At 40.7% G+C, this 20414-nt stretch overlaps 2 protein-coding genes across 4 annotated transcripts in view; one reads left to right on the forward strand and one right to left on the reverse strand.

Moving 5' to 3' along the window:
- ZNF518A (zinc finger protein 518A) overlaps window positions 1–10350 on the forward strand; it is a 74722-nt gene extending 64372 nt beyond the window's left edge. The window contains exon 8 of the mRNA XM_063780902.1: window positions 10139–10350. Within this exon, the coding sequence (XP_063636972.1) occupies window positions 10139–10201 (63 nt within the window). The 3' untranslated portion in view covers window positions 10202–10350. The remainder of the gene's footprint in view (window positions 1–10138) is intronic.
- The window catches only part of BLNK (B cell linker), an 80238-nt gene that overhangs the window by 2192 nt on the left and 57632 nt on the right, over window positions 1–20414 (reverse strand). For all 3 annotated transcript variants that reach the window (XM_001159266.6, XM_001159213.6, XM_009459031.5), the window contains 8 exons: window positions 16060–16129; window positions 14089–14116; window positions 13229–13271; window positions 10749–10833; window positions 10276–10307; window positions 7208–7284; window positions 6304–6387; window positions 2706–2861 (listed from right to left, as the gene is read on the reverse strand). In XM_001159266.6, coding sequence (XP_001159266.1) covers window positions 2706–2861; window positions 6304–6387; window positions 7208–7284; window positions 10276–10307; window positions 10749–10833; window positions 13229–13271; window positions 14089–14116; window positions 16060–16129 — 575 coding nt within the window. The remainder of the gene's footprint in view (window positions 1–2705; window positions 2862–6303; window positions 6388–7207; window positions 7285–10275; window positions 10308–10748; window positions 10834–13228; window positions 13272–14088; window positions 14117–16059; window positions 16130–20414) is intronic.

Below are 20414 nucleotides of genomic sequence, written 5' to 3' on the forward strand. Positions count from 1 at the left end.
TCCATTCAGATGTTCAGTGTATAGGGGACATAATCTTTTTATTATAGATACTTTAAGTAAGAGTTTTAATTGACTGTCAGTACCTCCAGATGCTATTATAGTAATATATTACTCATTTTGGAATCCATAGGCTGAATATGTTGGAAGTGAGGTGAAGCTCTAGTCTATTCATTCTAAAGTGGAGATGAAGATTCATTAGGCCAAGAGGAATTCCTGTTTACCAGAGTTTCCTAGCAGGACAACGAAATCCAGAGCCCCTCAGGGAGTTCAAAATTTGTGAGAGAATTTCAGGACCTCGAAATAGGACAGCTTCTTCACCCACCCTTAAGCCTCTTATAGAAAAGCTAGACTGCTGGAGAAGCTTTAGGATGTTAAATGATAATGCGGTCTACATTTTAAAACCAAAGATTGGTCTTGATTAGTGCCCTTAGATTCAAGAGTTTTGCATTTTAAAATTATCTGAGACTTTGTTAAAAGCAAAATAAAATTCCCCAATATAAAAATTCTAGAAGAAAATGTAGGGGGGAAACACCATGACACTGGATTTGGCAATGATTTTTTGGATATGACATTAAAAGCATAGGCAAAAAAAGCAAAAATAGAGAAGACAATATCAAGCTTAAAAGCTTTTGCTCAGCAAATAACACAATCAACAGAGTGGAAAGGTAACCTATGGAGTGGGAAAAATATTTGCAAATCATTTATCTGATAAGGGGTTAATATCCAGAAACATAAAGAACTCCTAAAACTCAGCAACAACAAAAATCAAATAACCTGATTATAAAATGGAATAGACATTTCTCTGAAGATGACTTACAAGTAGCCAAAAAAGCATATGAAAAATGTTCAACATCACTAATCATCAGAGAAATGCAAATTAAAACCACAATGAGCTATCTATCACCTTACACCCATTTGGACGGCTACTATAAAACAACAACACAATTCAGAATATAACAAGTGCTGGTGGGGATGTGAAGAAGTTAAACCCTCGTGTGCTGTTGGTGGAACTGTAAAATGGTGCAACTGCTATGGAAAAAAGTATGGGAGGTTCTCAAAAAATTAAAAATAGAATACCCATATCATCCAGCAATCCCACTTCTGGGTATATACCCCCAAATAATTGAAAGCAGTGTCCTGGAGAGATTTTCACACCCGTGTTTATAGCAGCACTATTCACAATAGCCAAGAGGTAGAAGCAACACAAATGTCCACTGATGGATGTTAGACACACAAAATGTGGTATATAGATACAATGAGATACTATGCAGCCTTAAAAAGGAAGGAAATCCTAACACATGCTACAACATGGATGAGTCTCAAGGACATCATGCTAAGTTAAATAAGCTGGTCATAAAGGACAAATACTGTGTGATTCCACTTGTATGAGGTATCTAAAATATTCAAATTCATAAAAATAGAACGTGGTTGCTAGGGGCTGAAGGGAGGGGGAAAAGGGAAACTGTTGTTCAGTGGGTATAGGGTTTTAGTTCTATAAGATGAACAAGTTCTGGAGATCTGTTTCACAACAATGTAAATATACTTAACATTACTGAGCTGTACACTTAAAATGATTAAGATGGTAAATTTTGTATGTGGTTTTTTAACCACAATTGTCTAAAAGGCAAAATAAAGAATACACATGACTTTTTCAGTTTGTTTTGCAAATGCTATTCTCCTGCCTGTAATCACTCAACCAAATCAATTCAGTTGCTTAATAATTATTTATCAAGTGTACACTGAAGCCAGTTACTGTGCTCTGATTCTGGAAATACAGAGATGAAAAGACATTGTCCTTGGCTTCATGTAGTGGGGAAGACAGACACTTCAGCAATCATGACAATTTCCAACAATTCAAATATTTTCTAGCAGGTGCTGGGTTTGGAATGGTGTACCTTTTTCTGAAGGAATCTTGAAAGTAAATATTTCTTACCTTGAATTTTGTTTATGCTATTTTCTCTGCATAGATTGTTCTTCCCATTTTTCTCCTTCTCCATCCCTCCAACTTACATTCTACCCATTTAAATTCAACCCGTAATTCAAAACCAGAATAAGTATCACTGCATTCCTAGACCATTCATGGGTTACTCCAGCTCATATTTCAGGGTTCATTTATAGGAGCAGGCTGGCTAAACTGAGATATGGTAAGCACTGAGTTTGGTCCAGATTAAAGAGGCATTAAAGTTAATGTTTGATTAATATTTAAGACCCATGTGATTTTTTTTCTTGCTCCAGGCCCATAAGCTTATTCTGGTACAAGGGCTATAGTCTAATGTTTTAACTCAAGTTTCTGCATCTCTTCTGGATCCTTCCCTGGTAACCTACCTTGGTACTTGAGTTGAGATTTTAGGTCTTGACTTTGGAGGTCTGGAACTTGACCCTAATTCTTACAACCTTAATTCAACTTGACATTTCAACCTTGATTTATATTTGCCCCTGGACTAAAATCTTGGGTCAGACTGACCTCATTAAATAACTGAATGAAAGGACTAGCATGTACATCACATGACTTTTTCCTTTTCTGTGTTCTTATAGGATATACTGCCTAAATATAGTATTTTATCTTGTTCTCTATGACATTTATGCAAGCATTAGAACAAGTACTTTTGTATCCTTTCTCCTCATCTCTAGCATCTAATACAGTATTTGATGTCATTATACTCAATGCATAGTTATAGAATTGAATTTAAAAAGAAATCACTGACCTCTTCACCATTTTTCTTTCTGCCCAAGGCATATTGTTTCGTTGCTTCAATAAATCGCACAGGAATATTATATACTCGCTTATTAAAGAATACAACTAGTGTATATGGTTGTTTGGAATCATGGCCAGAGCTTTTCCGAATAAGAAATGATCCATCCTGTTTAATTTTTTTTAAAAAACATAATTATGGTTAGTATTACTTATATTTCTACAGGTTCAAAAAATCATTTTGTGAAGAACACCTATATTACATTCCAAAGGTAAATTATTTAGCTACATTATTTTTATTATTGATTAGCACTTGTCTTCTTATTTTCTAAGAAAATAGTCCAGGAAAATATATACTCATAGAAAATCCTGAGTGAGATCAATGCTTGCCTTTTTTGAAAAAAAGGTAATAATTAATTAATTATTTTTAGAAACAGTCTCACTTTGTTGCCCAGGCTGGTGTGCAGTGGTGCAATCACAGTTCACTACAGCCTGGAACTCCTGAGTTCAAGCGATCCTCCCACCTCAGCCTCCTGAGTACCTGGGACTACTGGCATGCACCACCATGCCCAGCTAAATGCTAGCTTTTTAATGTGCTAAATAAGGTTTTATGTTTATAAAATTTAGAAATATGTGAAGGGACACATTAAGATCAAATCTAGAGGACTCTCTTGAACTGGGAACCATAGCCACCAGTTGTCTATGAAAAAAAATGTATCAAACAAATTCCATTCATAAGTACTATAAGAAGAAAACAGAGGTTGGGAATCAAAACTTTCATTTTATATTTGCCCCTGGACTAAAATCTTGGGTCAGACTGACCTCATTATGAAAATTCTCTCCTCAAAGAACTTTTATAAGAAAAAAAATCCCTAGCCGGGCATGGTGGCGGGCACCTGTAGTCCCAGCTACTCGGGAGGCTGAGGCAGAAGAATGGCGTGAACCCAGGAGACGGAGTTTGCAGTGAGCCAAGATCGTGCCACTGCACTCCAGCCTGGGTGACAGAGCGAGACAACATCAAAAAAAAAAAAAAGAAAAAGAAAAAGAAAAAAAAATCCCCAAACTGTAACACAGTAATTCAAATTTTATTAAATTTTTTAATAAAAATATTTAGAATCATAAAATAAAAAATTACGAACAAAAGATGGACAAAAAGCAGAATGAAATGCAACAAGAGTTGATCAAACTCAGGAAACAAACTGAAGAAAAAGACAAGCCTATCTCAACAAAGAAAAAATTATAAGATGTCCAAGGGACGAGAGCTTCAAATGAAGATTTAAGAAATGACACTTGAAGGAAGGTGTGGAAACAACCAGGAGAGAAAATGGGATTTAATAAAATAAGTACCATAGAATCAAAGACAGTGATGGGAGAAAAAATGACAAAAAAGATCCAAAACGCATGTAAATTGAGTGCTTGCCGAAGAAAAACAAATAAGGGAACAGAACAACTCTTTAAGACTACGATCTAAGAAAACTTATTGGATATAAGAGAAAACTTAAATCTACGTATTGAAAGGGCTTCTGTCTACTTGAGAAAATTGATTTGGAATTATCAACTCAGAGATATATTCTGGTAAAATGATTAGACTTTAAAAACAAAAAGTCTGCAGAGCCACCAGACTAAAGTATCAAATTACATAGAAGGGCAAGAAAGTCACATTGGTATCAGACTTCTCAAGAGCTTCATACAGAACAACACAATCTAGTGGAGCAACACTTTTCAAACTCAAATTAAGGATTTTATAGCCAGCCAAGATTTCTTCCAACTACTAGGATATGAGAAAACAGTTTTTTAACTCTCTTTCTCTTTTTATTCCCCCACAGCAGTCTCACTCTTGTTGCCCAGGCTGGAGAGCAGTGGCATGATCTCGGCTCACTGCAACCTCCGCCTCCTAGGCTCAACCGATTCTCCTGCTTCAGCCTCCCGAGGAGCTGGGATTATAGGCGCCCGCCATCATGCCTGGCTAATTTTTTTATTTTCAGTAGAGATGAGGTTTTGCCATCTTGGCCAGGCTAGTCTCAAACTCCTGACCTCAAGTGATCCACTCACCTCGGCCCCGCAAAGTGCTAGGATTACGGGCATAAGCCACTGCGCCTGGCTGAGAAAATAGTTTTGAATATGAAAGAACTCAGGGAATAATGTAAACACGATTTTTCCTCAGAATCTACTACAGGTACACTTCATCAAAGGAAAGAGACAATGGTGGAAGTCCACCAAAGGACTGACGGAACACACTAATATATTTACTTGTAGAGCTAGGACTAAAACAAGGGTGAGGAAGAACAGTATGTAAATGCTATGTATTCTGACAAAGTGGAGTGCAAGAAAACAAAGAAAAAGAAAATGGGAGGAGAAGAGAGAAAGAAAAAGTGTCACTTTAATCTTGAATTGTCCAAGCTGTCCCTGGTGTTCCTACATGATTGAAGTTGGGCTCTCCAAACATTTACTTCCAGGTATTTTTTGTTTGTTTGTTTGTTTGCCATCTTGACTCAAATTTTTTTTTTTAATTTATTTATTTTTTTTTATATTTTTTATTTTTTATTATACTTTAAGTTTTAGGGTACATGTGCACATTGTGCAGGTTAGTTACATATGTATACATGTGCCATGCTGGTGCGCTGCACCCACTAACTCGTCATCTAGCATTAGGTATATCTCCCAATGCTATCCCTCCCCCCTCCCCCCTCCCCACCACAGTCCCCAGAGTATGATATTCCCCTTCCTGTGTCCATGTGATCTCATTGTTCAATTCCCACCTATGAGTGAGAATATGCGGTGTTTGGTTTTTTGTTCTTGCGATAGTTTACTGAGAATGATGGTTTCCATCTAATTAAACTAAAGAGCTTCTGCACAGCAAAAGAAACTACCATCAGAGTGAATAGGCAACCTACAACATGGGAGAAAATTTTCGCAACCTACTCATTTGACTCAAATTTTTAATCCTGCACATTGATCCAAAATAGCCTGTCACTGTTCACTCCTCAGTGGAGCTCATGCAGCACCAAGCCTTCCATAGACCTCCCCTGGAGCTTTCTCGTCTCCCACTGTTTGGAGGGCAGTGGAGGCTGTGGGTCCTTGAGGAGATGAAAGGACAAGTAGAAATGAGATGGAGGAACTTGAAAGAGAGGAGGGGATAGCAGTTTCTCTTGAGTAAGTAAAGGAAAAAGATCCTTGTATCTACACTTGTTGCAATTATTTAATTAGCATATCATAAGGACGACAACTGTGTCTATTACAGGCTGAGGGCAAAGCGTGTGATTTAAAAATGATCAGACCTTGGCCGGGCGCGGTGGCCCACGTCTGTAATCCCAGCACTTTGGGAGGCCAAGGCCGCCAGGCAGATCAACTGAGGTCAGGAGTTCGAGAGCAGCCTGGCCAACATGGTAAAACCCCGTCTCTACTAAAAATACAAAAATTAGCCGGGCTTGGGGGCACACACAAGTAATCCCAGCTGCTTGGGAGGCTGAGGCATGAGAATCACTTGAACTTGGGAGGCAGAGGTTGCAGTGAGCTGAGATCGAGCCACTGCACTCCAGTGAAACTGCATCTCAAAACAAATAAATAAAATAAAATAAAATAATAATAATAAATAATAAAAATGATCAGACCTTGTTTGATCTGTGCAATGCCTCTTCAGCAGACTTTCGATCACAGTCTCCAGCATACCATGGCTTGCAGAGAACGCCAGCTTCCTGTGAAATGGAGGGCACTGGTCAGCATGGGATGGTCCCTACTTAACTCTAATTTCTGTGTACTAGAAACAAAGACTCATTTGCATTATCAAGACAGGCCTCTACATTTAGACCAATAATTTTAAGATGAGTTTTATTTTTCCTTTGATCAAACACAAGGATTATACCGTTAACTTGTTTTTTGTATTTTTTTTTCATTTGGCCTTAGCTAGCTTCCTGAATTATTTCTTTCTTTCTCTTAAATAAGTAATAATCCCCCTTTCCATTGTGCTCTTATTGCTCTTACTTTGTGGAGTGCTGTACAATTTCCAAAGCATTTTTACAAATATTATTTTATTTGATTCTTGCAAGAAAGGATATATGCCTTCTTTGAAGGCAAGAAGGACACATGCTATTATCCGTATTTTACATTTTTACATATATTTTTATGGAAACTTAGAAAGACTTGCCCAAGGGCACACAGAGTCCTTTCTCTGTCCCTTTATAAACTGTGCTGTCTTACATGTGATTTAATATCATCAGCCTCTACAGATCTATTTGGAGGAAATTACAAAGTTTAAATAAAATCTATGTGAGAGGAAGAATAATGAAAAGACATTTCCTTGCTAGTTTTGAGGAAACATTAACTGGAGCAATGTCTTAGTCATGGAAAAAAAACAACAACTGGGTATTCTGTCCCTATTACCAAATGACAGTTCACATAATGATGGAAAATACAGTCTCTGTTCTCAAGGTTCACTCCAAATGTCTTCTCAGAAGACATGCTCTTTCCTGCAGTTTCCTGGTAACAATTTAGTGACATCAAGAGTTCATTTCATACCTGTTCTGAAATAGTGGAATTAGATGAAAAGCTGGGTAGGGGCCCATCCACAGTTGGGTTTCCCCCTTCTGTAAATCCTGAAAGGGATCAGAAAAGTCCTTCAATTAATCTTCATATTTCTTGAACTCTTTCTATGCCTATACCCTAACACTGTACTAGGTGCTGCCGGGGACACATGCACCAAAAAAAATCCTTAAGGCAATGGTTCCAAAAGTGTGGTCCAAGGACCCCTGGAAATCCCGAAAATCCTTTCAGGTGGTTCAAGAGGTCTTTTCTTTTCGAATTACCTATCACTATGAAACCCAATTTTCTTCATGTAGTTCCACCAGAAAAACATTGCAACAGATTAAATGTAGAAACAGAGATGAGAATCCAGCAGTCTCTGTTATGTTGCAGTAACATACATTAAAGAGATTTACAAAATGTAAACTAATGCCACTCTTTTCCCTAAATTGTTTTTGTTTGGAAAATATAGTTATTTTTCATAAACATATTATTTATGTTAACATGTAATGAGTTTAATATTATTTTTAAATGGATTAATAAATGTTTTAAATGTCTCAGTTTTAATTCTTAAAATACTAGGTATCAATAGAAACATGTAAACTAAAGCTCTTTGGGTCTACAATTATTTTAAGAGTGTTAAAGTGGTTCTGAGACCAAAATGTCTGAGAATTGCTGACTTCAGGCATCAACTCCCTCAAAGAGTTTACAGTCTAAATGTGGAAACATGTGAAATACGAACAAGACTTATCTGCATTCATTCATTCATTCATTCATTCTTGTTTCTCTGCCATGGATCAAAGGCATTGGGGATATACAGCAGTTAACAAAACAGCAAAATGCCCTGCTCTCCTGGAACTTAAATTTTAATGGATTGAGATGGGCAATAAAGACATAAGTAAAAAATATATATATAATGTTAGAGGGTCATAAATGCTATGAAGAAAAATAAATCAGGAAAGGAAGAATATTTGGGTGAGATCTGCAGGTGGAGAGGGAGGAGGCACTGGACATCCCAGGAAAGAATGTCCCGGGTAGAGGGAGCTGTGAAGGCAAGGCCTGGCATATCTAAGGAATAGCAAGAGCGCCACTGTGCCTGGAGTACAGTAAGAAAAGGGGAGAAGAGTAAGAGATACAGTCAGACAGGAGGCAATGAAGGGACCAGATTTATAGGACTTGGTGGACCCTTAACATGACTCAAGAGCTGTAATGAACATGATAAGGGAAGCTTTTGGAGGGTTTTGAACAGGGGGGTAACATGATCTGCCTATGTTTTAACAGGGTCATTCCAGCTGCTGGGCTGGAAACAGAGGGTGGCAACAGCAGAGTCGGGGAGGCCAGTTCGGTGTTCTTGCAGGAGATGACAGTGACTTGGAGAGATCACAGCAGTGGAAGTAGTGAGAGTGGTTGGATTCTGGATCTATTTTGAAGGAATAGCTGGAAGGTGTGTGAAGAAAGCAAGTGAGAAGTCAAGGGTGACTCTAAGGTTTTTGACAATAGCAACCAGAGTTGTCCTTTATTAAGATGGGGAAATCTGCAGGAGAAAGAATTCTGGATAAACTAAGTGCTTCAGATAATAGTGCCCTGGATGTTTAGAGAAGGCAGCCACCATTGTAAGAGGAGGGGGCAGTGAGGGCTTGGCAGGCCCAACAAAGATGGGCCAAAAGGAAGGATGTATTCTAATAGGAGGGGAACAGCACTCCCAGGTGACAGCAGCAAAGGTGAGTGAGTGAACAGACTTTCCCTAGGTGCACAGTGCAGGGCAGTTGGTGGTTTCTGCAGTTCTGGCAGTTGGAAGAGTACCCACGGCTAATATTTTTTGACACCCGAATGTGCTAGGCCTATTCTGTTTTCAGCATGCGCGCATCTCGTCCTTTCACCAGCTCTTTGTGGAATGAGCTATTATGCCCATTTTATAGAACAGGCCTTCTCAGACCACCCTGTCTACAGCAGCAGCCCTCCCTGCCTCCGTTACTCTCTGCCACCCACCCCTGCTGCTGCGCTGTATTTTTCTTTATAGCACTTCAGCATTTACCTGATATGATATTATTTGTGCGTTTATTTTTACTCTCTGTCTCCTTCAGTAGAATATAAGCTTCATGAGGACAGGGTCTTTATTTGTTTCGTTCATCCTTGTATCTCCTGTGCCTAGAACAATGCCTGGCACACGGCATATGGTCACTAACAACTGAATGAATGACTTGGTTTGAAAAACGGTAAAAGGTATAATAAACCTTTTTAAATAATGAAAAATAAATTTCTGTAGCCAAATCATTTTCACTTTGTGCTTTCAGAATTTTTTTAAAAAACTAGTAAAAGTTTCATTTATTTAAGATGAATATTATTAAAAATTTAAAAAGCCAATTTATGTTTAGTAAAAAAAATGCATAAAAATTTTGCATGTGGACAATTACTGTTTATTTAAATGGATTTAAGCTTTATTATTTTGGAATATATCCCAAATTATCTTTGTAAAGCAGAGTTTTTTTCTTCCTTTTTTCCCACATTGAGTTGCAGGCAAATTAAGGTTTGGGCAGTTACGCTCTGTGAGCCTGACTTATCCGATTCATATATTTTTAGGGTGATGTTTGCCTTGGAAAAATTATCCAGATATTTGCTGTATCTTCTTTTTAAGGTACCTTTTGTAGACATATTTTGTGATCTTTAAAATGTATTTTGACTTAATTTAAATCGGTATTATTTGTTTAGAACCAAACACTATAGCTGGTGCTTCCCATATGTTGTTTTACTTGATCTTATTATTTTGAAAACAGCTGTATTGTTTTTGTAAAAAAAAAAAAAAAGTTAAAAAAGGATGCATGATCAGTAAAATATTAAATCGCTACTAAAAAAAGTAAAAATTGCCTCAAATATATTTACTTTTCAAAACAACTCTGTGAAATAAACATTCTTGGCCCCATTTTACAGGTAAGGAAACAAGTGGGAGAAGATGCCAGGATAACGCAGCTGGAAGCGACAGTGCTGTGTTAGAACCCAGGCCTATCAGACTCTAGGATCCAGCCTCGACCACTCCCTGATACACTACATGGCTTCGTTGTACTTACTTGGCAGAGGTATGGGTTTTTGGTGGATTTGTCTGCAAGAAAGAATTTCAGATAATTAAAGGACAAAGCACAATATGAGTAAGTTTGACTTTTTGTTTACACTGATGATGCTGTGAACAGGCACATCACAAATAAATCAATACAAATGGCCAATAAAATGTATCTAAAGATAGAAGAGGCACCAAAACCTTAGATAAGTAAGACTCTTCCTTTTAGTTTTGAAAAAGGAGGAAATCTTGACTAAAGTATTGTATTTTAGTCAAGTTCAATAATTAACCCAATTAGTAGGTCTCTGCAACTCTACACAGTTATTTTAAAGTTGCTCAACACCTTTTAACATGTAACTGCAAAACAATGAAATGTTGGATTTTTACCTAGCACTGCAAGTCAGTGTCACTGTGCAGTGAAACAATGCACATGTTAATTCCTGCAGCAACAAGAGGAAACTGATCTTTAAAGGAAAGGATTCTTACTTCTGGGCAGGAGGAAACACTGGTGACTGCACAGCTTCTTGTCTGTGACTTGACCCTCGGTGGCGTTCAGCAGGTATAGGTTTTTCTGGATCAGGGAAATTATCATATTAGGATTAGAGTGAAATGTCTGTCCTCATCCCAAAACCCAGCAACATCAGCTGAGAAGAACCAAATTTGATCAGAAGTCTTCCTGGGAACATGTCTTAGTTACTGAGATGTCATGGATCTGTGCACTTGCCAGTCTGTTGATGTGGTTGTGCTATTAGGACCAGGACTCCCTCCCAGCAGTGTTACAGGTACATCCTACCACCTCTGCATTCATCCACTGGCAATGTACATAGAGACTGAACCCACGGGCCCTGAAACTTTAAGTGTGTGAGTATAGGTGGAAGCCAGAAGATGAGAACATTTTAGCCACCCTCTAAACAACTCACCCTCTACTTGCCATGTGGCCTCCACACAGGTGGAGACAACACCCTGGTGGGTCTTGATTAGTCATAAGACATGGTATAAGCAGTGTGTTACTGATAAGAGGCACACTGCTGAGTTCATAAATGATCTCTTTTTGCAAAATTAATTGGATCAAATTCAAGGTTATCCCTATAATAATGCAAATCTCGCTTGCATTTCAGTGTTTTCCTGAGCAGAAGAGGAAAGGGTGGGAAATGAGCATAAACCTGAAGTGTAAGAAATTTATGTTGAAGCCCATAGTGAACTCTACTGCTGAACCATTAATAAATGTGATCACAAATTATTTTAATACTTTACTCTCCCTCAAATTTGTCGTTGGGGGGTGGGGTGTGTTAAAATCTTGGTATGTTCATGTGTGAGTCTGCATGGAAGAAAGGCTGAGAACTACAGAAACCCCAAAGAAATAAAAGTAGTAAGAACTCAAAGATTCAAATAAATGGTAAGATAGACGTCAGGGTTTCTTACCATTCAGTGGTGCACTAAAGCTTGGAAACCTTGAACCTCTGAAGATTGTATTTTGAATTTGTGGCAAGCTACTTCAAACCTCTATGTTAGATGTTTTGCTCATGACATTAAAACTTGGTAATTTCAGAAGGAGAAACAATGAACACCTTAGGTCTTGCCAGCCTATAAGCTTTGACCACACCTGCTCTGCCTCCGCCATCCTGATTCCTTCCTAGGCTAGTAGAGGCCACTCACTCACTTTGCATTTGGATGGTAATTGCCTATGCTCTTGAAATAAATAACAAAGGAGGGGGCATGCCTGGCAGGCTCCTGTACTGGGAACCCTTTGAGAATGAGGACACCTAAGCAGCAGTGGACATGCCTTGGGCCCTGCTTCTTTCCTGGGTTTTGGAGGCTCTTGTAGCCATGAAGTCTGCACAGGTTGTACTTACTTCCTACAGATGCTCAGAGCCCCTGAAGTCACTATCACTCCACAACCTGGACTCAGCAGGTCTGAGAGGCTGCAAGGAATGGAAGGACAGAAAAGACAAAAGCCTCAAAGGGAAGGCAGAAGAAAGCAATACAGCAGAAAAGGGGTGATGCCTCAGAAATAGCCTAGGGCAGCAAGATATGGGAGACAGGATGAAAAAACCTAATGGCGTCATTAAAGCAGAGAGGTGAGTTGTAGTGCATGCTCAGAAAAGATCCACTGTCCATCATCAGAGAAAGGAGAGTGCTTTATGTAGATATATGCACATCAACTCAGGGAAGAGGGTGAATACTCACTACATTTTTAACCCTGGGTATCTTCAAGTATGGAATTAAATGGGTACAGGGCATGAACTTCTATATAATGTTTTAAGTGCTGATATTATAGATGATTCTTCTATTTTTTTCCGGTAATTTCCAAACACAATTTTTTTTAACATGAGCAGTTTCTAAAAATATATATAAGATTTTTGAGTGATGATAAAGGAAGAAATTCTAAATTACTCAGGAGGCTGAGGCAGAAAGACAACTTGAGCCCAGGAATTTGAAGCTGCAGTGAGCTATAATTATGCACCACTGCACTCCAGTCTGGGCTACAAAGTGAGACCCTAACTCAAAAAAAAAAAAAAAAAGGAAGAAAAGCAATTGAAGATGTACTAAGAAGACAGACATTTGAACTTTGAAAACATTATCTTGAAAACTTAGCAAAAGAACTTGTTCAAATAAACAGATTTTTAAAATTTTCATTACTTTAAGTAAGCTATTAGTTCTAAAACATGTGAATGGCTCTACGTTAGTTTTCACATCTATGTAAGGTCCTAGCACTATTGCCTGGCAAGTCATATCTGTCTGCCAACAGGCAGGTTTTTGCATGCATTCTGTAGCCTACTCTAAACATGCTGAGGTTCTGAGCTAGTTTTGCTGTTCATTGCTCACTGCAAAAACTATTTTGTTTAGAAAATTGAGTTTCATGTTTACAATTGCCCCAAAAATAATGTAATAAATGTGTATATACAAATCCTTAATTAAAATAACTTTTAGAGGACCTGCTCATCCTTCAGAATAATAGATTTTACCTTCACAAACACTTGAGGCATTCTGTTGAGAGGCAACTGGAGTCTATGTAAAAGAAAAAAAGGCAAGGATATTCAATATAGCAGAATGTGGAAATAAATGTCAGAGCAATATTATTAAAATAAATATTTTGGCAGCACTTTTCTTTGATGCATTGCTATTCTTTCAATCACGACAACAATTACAAACCCACAGTCCCTAGTTCAACCTTTGCATTAAGCAACAAACAGCCAGAAGTGTCCTATGAAGGAGCAATGTCACTGTGGTGCAGAAACCTCCCTGCCTTGTCAACAGGGTTGATGGAAATCATGACCCCCCAGCAGCTGCCACATAGTAACCCATGTACAGCAGGCATCTGGCATCTGCTTTGGTCTCATGACCCCCCCCTTCTGTGTGTTTGCTAAATGATTGTAAATGTCAGGCTTCACAGTAGGGACTAGGTCCAGGTGGGCTCCCTTACGTAGTGTTGTGGCCCAGGTTCACCATGTTCTGGCCAGAATCTGAGTTTAGCGAGGCCTATGTGTACCTGATACACAATGGTCTACCATTAGCTGTGGTGGGGAGTGGACACAGACGCTTCTTGTGGAGAGGGCAGGGAACCTGGCTGCCCCTCTGATCTGCTGCGCACACTCAGTGAAGCTGCTGGGATCAAGTGAGGATGAGCTCCTTCTATGCTCCAGGGAGGAGCATCCTCCCTGGCTACCTGAGGATTTGAAGCTTCTCTTGGACTGCTTGGGCAGCAACTTCAGTTGCTAAGATTGCTGTGTTCACCATAGCTGGAAGCATTTTCAACTTTAAATAAATGGATAAGAATAAACACTGCAGGAAATATGAAGCACTTTTAAATGCAAAATTAACTTACTGTCTTCAGTGGTGTCGTTGGTTTTTTCCTGGGGAATAAAAAGAGATGAGCTTTGTTAAAACACAACGAAGACAAAATGGAGCTATTTACCATTATTTTAGTCTCAAATTTAAGCTAGAATTATGAAAGCGATACGAGTGTGTAGAAGACTATCCTTGCAGGGTGGAGAGGGATGGAAGTGGGATTTAGTTATGATCCTCCTAGGCTCAGATGGAGTCTGCTGACAGATGGGGAAGGGGTCAACTGGGGATAAAGTAGGGCACCAGTTGCCAGGGAACCGGCAGAACTGGACTCTTGCACCAGTTGCACTAATTACTTGGCGGGTGACCTTGGGCCTCTTTGTCTTGAGTGTGAGGTTAGATTCCTCACCTGTCAATTGAGGACCAGGATCAGTATTTTCAGTGTTTCTGTGGAGCCCCCTCTTCCCCAACAGCTCCCTGTGGGGGTTACTGTCCAGGACAGAGGGTAGAGGTAAGAGGGTGGTCCAGCAGGTGAGGTTGCCGCTGCACTTGCCCACTCCAGCTTCCTCCTTGTCTCTAGGGACTATTCTCCACTGTCTTCTGTGCAGGCTTTCTTTCAGAGAGATCCGAAACCAAAACAAGTTTGAAAACCACTGATGTGTGGTCCTGAAGGTACTTGCCTGCACTAACATTCTAGTTTGCAAAATGATTCAGGTGCTGGAGCTTCTGAAAGTCGGGATGTCTTGTGGAACACTGTAAGTCAATGAACTCAAGATTCCAACAGAGACTGGAGTCTAATATTGGTAAGGTTGTATGCTCCTTTTCTGTGTGTTAAATTTCTTAATTTAAAAACCCTCACCATATCTCTCTCTCGCTTTGTTTTTGGCAGAGAGCTGAAGTGTGGGGGAAGAACACTAAGAATTCCTGAGCACCTGTAAGATGCCTGGCACTGGGTTAGGCTCCTCAGATGTAATTTAAACCTTACAGTGACATTTTAAGGTGAGGAAACTGAGGCTCAGAGAGACGAAGTAGTTTGCCCAAAGTGATACAGCTGAACTAAGAGAGACATATGCAGAGTTTTGGTTAATAAACCTTCAACATGGAGGCTTTCTTTGGTTTACACAGAGACAGAAATAAGATTAGAGCCATTCAGGCCAGCTTTAGACATATTTAAATTTGCTTTCCAAATAACCTGTTGAGCCAACATAATTTTACGGGGTGATGTTTGTAATATTAACACATTACAATCCTCACCTGACTGTTTACAAAGCCCTTCTAAATTCAATAAGAAAGAATGACTGTCACTTTCGAGAGGAACTTCAGTCATATGGCTTTGAGGGAGTGCCCTGGTATGACCAGCACATGGTATATATCTACACACTTATTTACAGACCATAAAACTGAGCAGCAGTAAGTAAAGACAAAACCTGCTAGAGGCTCTGAAAATGATTCAAGTGCTGGAGCTTCTGAAAGTCAGGGTGTCTTGTGGAACACTGTAAGTTAGTGAACTCAAGACTTAACTAAAACTTCACAGGAGGAAATACTTCTAGATTTATTTATTATTTATTTATTCATTTATTTATTTATTTGGGATGGAGTCTTGCTCTGTTGCCCAGGCTGGAGTGCAGTGCTGTGATCTCAGCTCACTGCAACCTGCAGAGGTTCAAGTGATCCTCCTGCCTCAGCCTCCCAAGTAGCTGGGATTACAGGTGTGTGCCACCATGCCTGGCTAATTTTTGTATTTTTAGTAGAGACGGGGTTTCGCCATGTTGGCCAGGCTGATCTTGAACTCCTGGCTTCAAGTGAGCTGCCCGCCTTGGCCTCCCAAAGTGCTGGGATGACAGGCCTGAGCCACCATGCCTGGCTCATTTGATGTTAGCAGGGCTCCTTACTGTTGGTCCAAGTTGCAGCCTGCCATGGGGAGAACTTCTAATGAAGTCAACAGGGCAGTGGGGTATCACCATCCTCACTCCCCAGATCTCAAAAGCTGCTTCCTGCAACAGGTACTTACCCGGCCCGTGGCAACGGGGATGGTGCAGCTGGTGAAGGTGACTTGGTTTCCCAGGCCCCACTGTTTCGACCTGCACAAACATATACACTACTCAGTCCCCAAGTCCTGAACCGGGGGCTGATGCTCACAGTGAGGCTGGCCTTTCTGGCAGGCTCAGAAATATTTGCACATATTGTGTTGTTTTCAGTTAAGCACATATAGGTAGTTATATTGAAGCTATTAAGGAAAACTTGCGGGCAAAGGTGATGACACATTTTAAAAGTGTCAGTGTATAAGCTCAGAGCTGGGATGGGGGTTAGGGACTCCACCTTAACATTTCTAAAGGACCTTCTCCTTACCCGCCCCCTGTCCCATGGGGCAAGTCCTGAGCCCACTGATTCTGAGGACTCAGTGAGGACCCCCACAGAGGTCCTTCAGGAAGGGAGCCAACAGCTCACACCTACATCTGTGCACACTGCACAAATGTGCACGGCAGAGGTGCCCAGAGACAGAGGCTCCAACCCACCACTCCTGACACAGACCTCAGACAGTGCTCCTTTATAAGCACACTTAAATACAGTAAATGCCTCTAACTTCACATTCAGAGGATATTTACTCATTCATCTCTGAGTTTTCAAGGGCTTTCGCCGACAGGTTTTCCTTAATGGACAAATTGAGACAAGTGCAGGCTGCTGCCCAAATCTCATCTTCTCAAGTCATAGAAGGGACCCGAAGGGTCTTGTCCCCTGCACCCAACCTCCCTTCCTGTACCTGAAGATAGATGCCAGACAATCGTTATGAGGGAGGAAGTGAGAGAGAAGCAGGATGGATCTTCACTGTGGGACAGAGGGCAGGCCAGGAGGGGAGAGGCCAGAGCTGAGCCAGCCCCCTCAGCATCCCCTGGCTGCCTCAGACATGATGCTCACCTGCTTGGACACCATTGCTCAGTGAGACCAAGGGGTCTCTTCATGAGGCTCTTCATTAACTTAACTGAACTGAATAAATGTTTTGTTAAGAACTTACTACACATACAAGTCCACAATTCCTTTTTTTTTTTTTTTTTTTTTTGAGACAGGGTCTTGTTCTGTCACCCAGGCTGGAGTGCAGTGGGGAGATCACAGCTTACTGGAGGCTTCAAACTCCTGGACTCAAGTGATCCTCCCCACTAAGTAGCTCCTGAGTAGCTGGGACTACAGGCATGCACCACCACACCTGGCTAATTTTTTGTCCAGATGAGATTTTGCCATGTTGCCCAGGCTGGCCTTGAACTCCTGGACTCAATCCATCCACCTGCCTTGGTCTCCCAAAGTGCTGGGATTACAGGAATGAGCCACGGTGCCTGGCCTATAATTCCTAATGGATTTATAGGGCATACTCTGTAAGTACAGGCTGGACCTGCTGCCCTCAGTCTGTACTTTCTTAGTTTATGAGATAGAGCACAGATAAGCACACACTGAAATAATAATCCATTACCAAGGATTATCAAGGACTTGGTACATGTAAAGCACATGAAGGCACTGTGTTAGGGGCCGAGGAAGAGGTGAAGAAGCAGACATAGGCCTCTGCCCTCTCAGAATTTATAACAGGGAAGATACGTGCACCCCCATATCATCTCATCCAAACACAAACAAGAAAAAGAAAAGGCCTCAAAAAGTATTGAAATAGAGTTCAGGAAGTTCCTTCCCATGTATGTCACTGGAGAGAGGCCCCCAGGCTTCTACTCAGAGCCCACTGACTCTTTTCCTAAACCCTCAAGGATGGGAGCAACAGCAAAGAGTGGGTGGTGTGGATTGTACCTGGAAGCCTTCCCCAGTACCCTGGGAAGCAATGCCCCCTCCATGACAGCTGTCTTCCATGGTACCTGAACTGGGTCTGATTTTTTGAAACATTTTGGAAAAGAGATTGCACTTGGAATGTTTACATTTCATGTGACAACATGAAAACAATAAACTGAAATGTCACCTGAATGTGTAGTAGGAGTCTCACTGTGTTTAAGTAACTGGTGTATCAAATTGAATACTTAAGACTGACACTGTTAAAGTACCCTTGACTGCCATAGAATTTGATGGAAGATCTCAGGGAAGTGGAACAAAATCTTGTATGAAAAATAAGGAAGTAGAAAGAAGGTCTAAGTCTGAATTTCATCCCAGGGGTTTTCCCTCTTCTGAAATGTTAAGGGCTCCTTTGGCCACTATATTATCTTTGTCAGACCTTCCTCCTGGCTTTTCTACTATGCTTCCTTTTCTTGCATATCTCAGAATAGTCTGCCAAAACCTTCCTTTTCCTTTCCTTCCCTATAAATAACTTCTGACAATCAGAGGACAGCATGATTGTCATGGTGGAACACTGTCATGGAGGACACTGGTGGAAAGCCTATGGTCTTGCCTCAGGAAGACAGAGTTCTAGGGAAGGATGGAGCATGACTCTTCATGGGTCACTGGCCCATGAAACAATATTGTTCCCTGATAATATCTGCCAGAATGGTCATGGATCAAGGCAGGTTGAACAAGGGATTCTGAATAATAACAATAATAATAACAAAGCACTAGCATTTTATGAGTGCAAGTCATCTATATTGAGTCACTTAATTCTCATGATATCTACTCATGATACCCCTAGGCATAGGTGCCATTTTTTCAGAGGAAGAAACTAAGAAACAGAGATGACTTCACTTGTTCAAAGTCCGGCACCTAGCAAATGTCAGAGCCAGGACCTAAACCTCTGGCTTTGGAGTTGGCTAAATCCATTCTACTGGCTTCTCAAGCACAACGGGGAGGGCAGGGGCTGTCACTGCACCAGATTTACTATATCACCCTCGGCAGGCACCTTACTGGCTATCAAAGGACCAAAAGCAATATTGACCAGAGGAAATTGATGTGGTGTGGTGCTTTGACAGAAACACCAACTAGGCACCTGATGGACACTTTTGTGATGCCCACTGGGGGACTATCTGAAGCCTTTAAAGGGGAATGGATGGTTATTCAAAGACACAGGCTAGTAGTCTGATCATTTCTTTTGTAAAAATAATCTCTGAAGGTTCCACTGTTTGCACACTTGGAAACTCATTCGGACTGTTTAGGCTTGTCCCTTCAAAATTATTTCACTTCTTCCCCCTTCCTGTAGGTACTCCCACCTGTATGTGATAATCACATAACCAGGACATTATTTTCTTGTTTAGATTTGCTTTCTTCATCTGATGACTCTAGTATTAAAATACAGCTATACCAGGTTAATAACAAACTTATGAGTAATAAATCCAGCTGGCTAATGCCCTGTTGGTGATTCTTTAAATATTTAATACAACCAGTGTTTGAGGACTCATTCACCCTCTCAACCAACTGACCCCTCTACAGTCTCGGCACCTCCCCTGAGCCAGATCCTGGGGTAGGTCCTGGAAACAGCTGTGAGCAAATAAAGACAGAAATTTCAGGGCATGTGCAGGGCACTAGAGGGATCTGTCCCAGCTTGGGGCCAGGTAAAGCCTCCTGAGCAATGACATTGAAGGCAAGGTCTCCAAGGAGCTTGCAATGTACTTAGGAAGCGATTAGACTGAGACACAAAGTAATTAGGGAATAAGTACGGGCTAAGTGTAAGGGGGAAGAGACTTCCTGCAAAGGAGAGCTCTCTGAGGGCTACAGAAACCAGAGGAGTCTTCCTGGAGGTGGAGGCCTCAAGCTGGGCCTTGAAGGATGAGTAGGATTAGGTGTCCTAAAAGTGAGAACACAAAGACCAAGAAGCAAGACCCGTGACATACAGGCTGATTGGAGTACTGGGTGTGTTTTAGGAAGAGGAGGTGCTTGTAAGGCAAGTAGAGCTTTGTAAGAGGTAAACACCAGATATTAGTAATCTATTTCTCTAAAGGAGGGTTGAGGTCTTCATTTATTTATTTGTTAAAGGTTTTCTATTCCAGTAACAACAGCCCTCATCCTGAGTTATCGGGAGTTAGGAGTCTCCATTTCTGCTGGGGCCTAAGCAACATGGTCACGATGTTTTAGATTGGCATGTTTGACCTTTGTCTCTCCAGAGGGTAAGATGAGCTGGCTAAGATGGCTCTGAGCTCCACTCCCCACTTATAAAGCGCTTGTGGGTTCTGAGGAGAGGTTAAGTAAAACCAGAACTTGTGAAGAAAGTGAATAATTTCACAAGAAATGAGTCCAGGAAAAGATTTTTAAAATACTCGACTGTTCTTTCATTTTCTATGAAGGAGCCTGTGTCTGGAAGCAGAGCTCAGCCTCTCAATGACTTGTGTTCAGCTCTGTGAGAGAAGAGAGTGTGTGTGTATGAATGTGTGTGTGTGTGTGCACACGCGCATATGTGTGCCTAGGGGAGAGGGACAAGGGGAGAGAGGGAGAGGAAATGCCTGTGAGAATGCTGGA

The sequence above is a fragment of the Pan troglodytes genome, chromosome 8 (genome assembly GCF_028858775.2).
Source record: "Pan troglodytes isolate AG18354 chromosome 8, NHGRI_mPanTro3-v2.0_pri, whole genome shotgun sequence".
Taxonomy (NCBI): Eukaryota; Metazoa; Chordata; class Mammalia; order Primates; family Hominidae; genus Pan; species Pan troglodytes.